General features: G+C 44.9%; 1 protein-coding gene across 3 annotated transcripts in view; it reads left to right on the top strand.

Annotated features, from left to right (window-relative positions):
* The first annotated feature begins 611 nt into the window (after nt 1-611).
* Nucleotides 612-8229, top strand: part of coq9 (coenzyme Q9 homolog (S. cerevisiae)) — a 71813-nt gene continuing 64195 nt past the window's right edge. For all 3 annotated transcript variants that reach the window (XM_061282512.1, XM_061282511.1, XM_061282510.1), the window contains exons 1-3: nt 612-755; nt 1042-1228; nt 1473-1596. In XM_061282512.1, the coding sequence (XP_061138496.1) occupies nt 698-755; nt 1042-1228; nt 1473-1596 (369 nt within the window). In that variant the 5' untranslated portion in view covers nt 612-697. The remainder of the gene's footprint in view (nt 756-1041; nt 1229-1472; nt 1597-8229) is intronic.

Genomic DNA, 8229 nt, shown 5'->3' with positions numbered 1-8229 from the left:
ATTTGGACACAGGTGAATATAATCGAACATTCTGAGTGGTTTTTAGAGCATCTTAAAGGTGCCTTTACATACGCTTTAAACAAGGCAACCGTCTCTTTACAAATTAGACAAACACAATTGCCTTGATTTTCATTGAAGAAGTATTGTAATTCCCATCTCTCTTGAAAGCGACGGCCCTCAGTGTCAACTTTCCTCGTTTTCTTTTCAGTCGCCATGGCAGAAATGAGCGGAGGTGTTCGAGGCACGGCTGCAGACTGATATTATTAAAGTGGTGCTGCCACCTTTTGGTAAAATGAGGAATTACAGTTTTAAGTTACATGATTTTTTTTTTTAATTGAGTTTGACAGTGCAGGCGGGCCATAAATAATACATTATAAGACCGAAGCTGCGGGCCGTATGAAATCTGACCGGGGGCCGGACTTTGGACGTCCCTGCCCTATACTATAGGGGGCATTGCCAGAACAGATTAACCAAAGTTTCAGGGTATAGTCCACAAAACAATCAACACAAACATCTTTCTTGAATTTAAGAAGATAATGCTTAGTTGGATAGTACCACCCGAGATGCAGTACGTACACTGGAAAAGATGAAGACGAAAGAAGAAAAACTGGAGGGTCGCTGCGTGTGCGTGGGAAAAAAAAAAGGAAAAAACTTGGTCGCGCAAAGGTGACGCACACTGTTAGTCCCTAAACCAGACATGGCGGTGCTGCTGCGAGCAATACGCGCAGGAAGGGCATTTCGCGGCCTGTGTAGCGGTAACTACTTTATTTTATAGTATATGCGTGATTAAAACGGAACTCGTAAGTAAATAGTATTCCTTGCGTTATTGTCGTGCGGAGTCTAAAGCTGACGCTAGCCAAATAAGCCGAATCATTTTAGCTGATAGTGAAGGCTGTCGTTAGCTAAAATTAGCTAACGTAAACGTTGTTGTGCTTCGAAGCGTACAGTTTTTGTCTGTCTGTCTGTCTGTCTGTCTGTCTGTCTGTTAGGCCTCTTTTAAATACATCTTTTATAGTCGAATGACAGCATTGCTTCTTGCAGTTGTGACGGCACCAACATCAAAACTGCAGCATCCCAGTCTTGAAAGAGACTTCCACTATGCCCAGTGGCTTCAGGATGAATCCAAATCAAACAAATACACACATTCTGCTGGGGATGATCTAGCAGCTTCACAAGAAGACTCAACAGCTAACCCAGTAGCAGATGAGTTTACCAGGCCAAGAACTAGGTAAGTACTGCAAAAGCTAATCATGTAAAATATTCATGCTAAAACATGTTGCAGGATGTCTATGCATTAAATTACTCCTCCTCTTATTATTATTATTATTATTATTATTATTATTATTAGTAGTCGTAGTAGTCGTAGTAGTCGTAGTAGTCGTAGTATTAGTATTGTTCTTACTGAATTTTGTTTGTGTTTATGGCATTTCTTTGAGAGAGAGAGAAATAATTATTCCCTGTTTGTATGCAAGTTACCAGGACCAGGGTGAGGAGTATGAAACAGAGGAACAACTTCAAAGTAAAGTCCTAAATGCTGCTCTGGAATTTGTCCCACAGCATGGCTGGACCATGGATTCAATTGCGGCTGGTGCTGAGGTGACACGGTCAAATTACAATTTTTACCTTCCCACAGTTCAAATTTAATCCCTGAATTTGAAGGGGTGTGATTAGAGATGGGAATTGATAAGATTTTTATGATTATGATTCTGTTTATCAATTTTCTTAAAAGTTTTCATTTGAGGAAAAAAAGAAGCACAAACGATTATGATAATTTTGTTCTAGATATTACAACTTTGTGTAAAGATGACATTACAAACTAAGAGTGAATGCAAACGTTATCTTACAATAGAAATCATCATCTACCGAAAATCTGGGGCTTCTACAGTGGCAAATGGGTGCAAGCCTTTAACTACAAACTTTGTCACTGCATGATGACATTCCTCAGTCTTTTCCTTCAACATGTTGCTCCTCCCTGCCTCCTTGAATGCATAAGCTTGAGGTACAGGGCTGCTGGCGTCTGAACCAGTCAGACGATGTCTCACATCATCTAAAAAAACATGAGATGTGATTTGCATGGCAGATTGTTCAATTATAGAAATAGAACTAGCATGAAAAACAGTATTAGTTATCACCAGTAAAACTGCACTTCGAGCTCGGGCTAATGTTGCTGCTAGTGCTAGGTTGTTGACTGACCCTCCGCAGTGGATCATACATGCATGCTCAAATGCTTTTGCATATTAGAGGTGTTTCCTCCCTTTGTTGAAATTTCAACATTGCAAGTATTGTATGTTGCTCTAATCTCGTACTTCTTAGCGAAATGTAACTAAACTTTGGAGCACTTCTTTCTCATAGGCACCAGCATTGTTTACATCGCTACGCATGTTGCGTAGCGTGCGTAATAGGGGTGTAACGATTCATCGATACACATCGATTAATTGATATAATGCTCTACGATTGGCATCGATGCTAAACGTAAACATCGATTTATATCGCCGTGTTTGACCTCGGACATTAGACGCGACTTTATTTTGAAATTCAGTTCATTGTTGCTTGCTTCCTCTTTCCGGGAGCAGTGCGCGGCGTTGTTGTACGCGCCTCCTGGGCTGGTGCTATGGCTAGTGTCCAAAAAGACGAGGAAATTAGGCTTCAAGTCATTCGTTTGGAAGCACTTTGGATTCCAAAGAAAAGATGGCTCAACGGACAAGAAACGTGCAGTTTGTAAATCCTGCCATGCGGTGATCAAATATTCAGGGACCACAAATCTCGCCGCACATTTAAAGAAAAAACACGACATCAAAGTTCAGTGTTAAAATAAGCACTTTGTATACTACAATACTCTTGTAATTTCCTAAATAAAGAGTTTGCAGTACCTTGTTGATTTTGCGTAATAATTGTTATAAATCAGGATATTGTTCTATATTTTTTATTTAAAAAAAATAAATCGATTGTAGAGCACTATATCGTGATATATCGTGAATGAATCGCAGCAGGCTTTAAGATATCGGCAAATATCGTATCGTAGTTCTTTGTATCTATGATATTGTATTGTGACAAAACCCGCGATTTACACCCCTAGTGCGTAACGTGCGTAGTGACGTAATTTGTGCTGACTTTAATCGCTAAACTTTGCGGCAAATGGAATTGTTAGCAAAATAGCAAACGATTCCAATGAATTGGTAATGTGGGAATCGGTTCTCAACAAGAATCGGTTCTCAATTTCCTTTCCTTGGCGTGATTTGGGACATCATGTTTATTCTTTTACTGCTTGGAAATGTAGGTCCGAATATTTGCCACCAGTCTGGACCAGTCACTAGAACAGGGGTCACCAACTCCGGTCCTCAAGGGCGCCAATCCAGCTTGTTTTAGGTGCAGCCCTACTATTATTCTTGTATTATTATACGTTGGGGGGCGCGGTGCTATTCCTGGGGGGGCGCATGTGACCCTGGGGAACAGGCTTTTTTTTTAGCAGTACTAGAATAAAGTGTAATTGCGGGTTTACTACAGCAGGGGGCAGTGGCACTCTCATTGTTACTTCTGTCACGTTTGCGACAGTGCAACATTTTACGACTTACAAGACAAGTTAGGATAGTCACGGTGGGGAGGGGGGGCGCGAATAGATTTCTTCTTGCTAGGGGGAGGCGTAACAGAAAATAATTGAGAAGCACTGGGATAAACCAACACCACCACCCACCCCACCAACATCACTACTCGGTCCACTGCTGCTTCCATGCATTTCACTGCCTACCAACTTCTAGCTAACCAGCTACTAGCCACTGCTAGCATTTTATCTGGATTATTCCCAGCTGCTGTCACGTCTCATCTCTTCCATGAACTATCGCTTCTGCTACTCCGGGCTTCTATTCTACCAACTTCTCGCTCAATTGTCTACACTGCTGCTGATCTTCATCACCTCAACTACAATCAGCGTCTCCCTGCTGCTGCTACCTCAGCTGCCAGCAAGGCTGGGATCCTCCGCCGTCGCCGCTACATCCACCGCAGCTCTGGACTATCTTTTAACCGACATTTCCCTGATGGGTCACCCATCCCTTCTTTCTGGACGACCTCGCGCCCCCCCGTCACCCCCACCTCCCGTACTGCCAACCTCAACAATCTCCGCTCCCCCTCCCTTCCGCTCCTTCATCCATCTCCCTCGCGCTGCTGAACTGTCGCTCCCTCTCCAACAAATCACCAGTTATTTTTTAACTACCGTATTTTCCTCACTATAAGGCGCACCGGATTATAAGGCGCACCTTCAATGAATGGCCTATTTTAAAACTTTGTCCATATATAAGGCGCACTGCACTACAAGGCGCATAGAATAGACGCTACAGTAGAGGCTGGGGTTACGTTATGCATTCATTAGATGGAGCTGCGCTAAAGGGAATGTCAACAAAACAGTCAGATAGGTCAGTTAAACTTTACTTATAGATTACAAACCAGCGTTCTGACAACTCCGTTTACAAGCGAGAACCACAGTGAAGGAGGACTTCTCATTCCCTGTGGTGCGAACATTTATCGTGCGTGCTCCCGTTTTATCCACAGTGCGGTTCACAGGAATATCGAAGGTGAGTGGAACCTTGTCCATGTTGGTGATGTGCTCTGGCCGGATCTTTTTTTCAGTAATGTTGTTTTTGCAATATGCGCGGAAAGTGGCCAGTTTTTCTTGGTAGTCTTTTGGCAGTTGCTGTGAAACAGTAGTCCGTGTGCGGATGGAGAGATTACCGGTTTTTTCCGTGTATAATGCGCCCCCATGTATAATACGCACCCTAAAAATGGCATGTTGATGCTGGAAAAAAGCCTGTACCCATGTATAATACGCACCCAATTTTTTTTTTTTTTTTTAAGTCCCAACGATCGTCACACACGCAGGGAGGCAATGGGTCCCATTTTTATAGTCTTTGGTATGGTCTTAACTAGGCTGGATGTATTTTTTTTTTGTTGGCGTTGATTTCTCCAACTGTCCGGAAAGGCACCACTGCGATCAGTGCGGACATGTGAAAAAAGTGTGTGGACATGTGAAAAGGGCGGCTCTGTATGGGAGAGAAGTTGAAGAGGAATAAAACCACCCTTGGAAACAAAAACTTGCCCCTCGTCGTGACTCGGAGCCGCAACAAATGTTTCGGATTTGTGTAGGGTAGGTACATTGTGACAGCAAACGAGCAGGTGATCGAGCAAGCGTCTGACACGAGAGCATTGCGTTCGTATGGAGTGTGTTTGAAGTGAACAGCAGGGACGAAAGGAACAAGGCAAAGTGTTGTGAAATAAAATATTACCTGTAATACGCATTTTGTTATTTGCTGATTGAAACTGCTAATTAAACTGTGAATTGAAACTAATAGGAAGAAAACTGAACTCTCGCTCTTTCTATAGCTGACGTGTCTTGCGCATCCGTTCTGCGCATCGGATCCATCGTGCGCATGCGCAGTGATACTGCCTCCGTATGACGTCCGGTCCGCGATGGAGATTAAAAAACAAACAATATTTGACAATAACACACCATCAAGGATTGCACCATCTTATCAAACGATGTGTCGTCAATTATGAATTTTACTGACTAAGTGTGTTGGGCAGGATGGCTGAATGCGATGCGCGATTGACGACAAACAAGAAGAAAGGTGATTTCAAGTTTTATTTCGAGGGAGATTTGTCATGTCTCGTCCCCAGTTTTGCTATGTGTCTGGGTTGCCATAGTTTCTGTTCGCGTCGCCCCTCCCTTCCTGTGTCACGTCAATCAATGTAACGTGTTTTGTATTTAAGTCCTGTCTGCCCCTCGCTCACCGTCGGATCATTGCATGTGTTACTGTCATGATGTCTGTTTGGTTTCTGTTCCTGTCTTTGGTAATGTCACCCTGTCTTTTTGTTCCACGACTTTGTCGGTCAGTCCTGTTGTTGGTTTTGTTGTACCATGATTTTCTTAAAAAAAAAAAAAAAATTGTACCCATGTGTAATGCGCACCCCAGATTTTAGTAAATTAGTTAAATTTTGCCTATTATACACGGAAAAAAACGGTACGTCTTTTCATGAACCGAAAGCACCAAGAAAGACCGCCTTTAAAATCGTTAATGTTAAGGCGCTCATGCCATCCGTGTGTCTTTTGTATTATTAAGATTAAGATGGCAGCGCCCCAGTCGGCTGCGGCTGCTGCGGCTCTCGACGTTCCTTTCCTTTGTTGAGAGCCGTATGCGACGAAATTTCGTTTTGTGTGCACCGAGTGCTTACAAAATGACAATAAAGTCTGTCTAAATCGAAGTTCGCTTGCTAGGGCTGTTGCCTTCATTCGAATAGTAATGGGGATATAATATATCCCAGCATGCACCGCGCGCTTCTTCTTCTACGGGGGAAAATGAAGTCAGCGGCTGCTTACCGTATTGGTCCATATATAAGGCGCACCGGATTATACGGCGCACTGTCGGCTTTTAAGAAAATTTGAGGTTTTTAGGTGCGCCTTAGAGTGCGGAAAATACGGTACTATTGGACAATAACTTGGATCTGCTCCTTCTCTGTGAAACATGGCAACAGCCCCTGGATTTTTTTACTCTCAACCAAGACACTCCGTCCAACTACAGCTACATCGCCAAATCCCGCCTCTCTGGGCGAGGAGGTGGCATTGCTGTCCTCCTTAAGCAGTCCCTACCCATCATTGAATTGGACCTCAACCTCCCATCTATTTCATTCTTTGAATATCTCGCTTTTTCACTCCCCAACTCTACTACTGCTGTTCTCATCTGCCGCCCCCCAAAGTCACATCGGTCTTTTCTCTCTGAACTCTCTGAACTCCTTACCATCCTATCCTCAGTCTCCTATCGCCTCCTACTCTTCGGTGACTTCAACATCCACATCGACCAGCCAACTGCTCCACTGACGTCCGACTTCATCTCCCTTCTGGACTGCTTCCATCTCACCCAGCACATCAACTTCCCCACCCACACCAAAGGCCACACCCTGGATATAGTATGCTCCTCCTTTCCACTTAGATCTAACCCCCGTCCTCTCACCTTCCCACTGTCAGATCATCTCTGCATCCTCTTCTCCGCCCCTCTACCCTTGCCTCATAATTCCACAAAACGCACCATCTCCTACATCAAGACAGTAAACCCAATCACGCTTTGCCAGCTCTTATCCTCTGCCCTTCCCTCCGACCCCACTTCTTCCTTCCCTGATGACCTTGCCACCATGCTCGACAACATCCTTTCTGACTCCCTTGATTCCCTAGCCCCCTGGAAAACTTCCTGTGTTACAATCCCCAACTGCCCCTTGGTGCACCCCGGAACTCCGCTCCATGAAACAAACTGGCCTTCAACTCGAACGCCTCCACAAAAGAACCCGCCTCACTGTCCATGCTGAAACCTTCAAACAACACATCTCCTCCTACCGTCATGCTCTTCTTGCTGCCAAATCTGCTTACTTCTCATCTCTCATTAATAACACCAACCAGAACCCCCGCATACTGTTCTCCACCGTCAACAAATTGCTCCAGCCACCGGCCTCCAAGCCACCCTCCTCACCCGCCCTCTGTAACTTCTTCCTTGTCAACTTTAACAACAAAATTGCCCAAATCAACAGTTCTCTGACCGACACCATCAATAACTCCTCCTCCCCCACCTCCTCTGCTCTCCTGCCCCCCACCCCTTTCTGACCTCTCGCCCTTCTCCTCTCTCACTGCCTTCTCCTTTGTCAACTCCACCATTGTAGACATCATCACCGGATCCAAGACAACCACCTGCTGTCTCGACCCCCTTCCAACGACCTTAACTAAGGCCTGCCTCCCTGTCCTCCCTCACCTCACCACCCTTTTCAATTAGTCTCTATCCCTTGGCCACTTTCCCACTGTCTATAAGCAGCCATCACCCCCGTCCTCAAAAAGCCCACCTTGGACCGAGTCAACGTCTCCAACTACCGTCCCATCTCCAACCTGTCATTCCTTACCAAAATCCTTGAACGCATTGTCTCCGCCCAACTCCACACCTATCTCCAGTCCAACAACCTCTATGAACCCTTCCAGTCCGGATTCCGTCCACTTCACAGCACCGAAACAGCTCTTGTTAAAGTCACCAACGATCTCCTCATTTCTGCAGACTCTGGTGCCCTCAACATCCTATTACTACTCGACCTTAGCGCAGCCTTTGACACTGTGAACCATTCCATCCTCCTTCAAAGGCTGCGCCAACTAGGTGTTGAGGGCACTGCACTTGACTGGCTCACATCCTATCTCGCCAACAGAAACCAGTT

This window comes from Syngnathus typhle, linkage group LG7 (genome assembly GCF_033458585.1).
Source record: "Syngnathus typhle isolate RoL2023-S1 ecotype Sweden linkage group LG7, RoL_Styp_1.0, whole genome shotgun sequence".
NCBI lineage: Eukaryota > Metazoa > Chordata > Actinopteri > Syngnathiformes > Syngnathidae > Syngnathus > Syngnathus typhle.
Note: the sequence above shows the minus strand (reverse complement) of the source record. Positions and strands in the feature narration are given on the sequence as shown.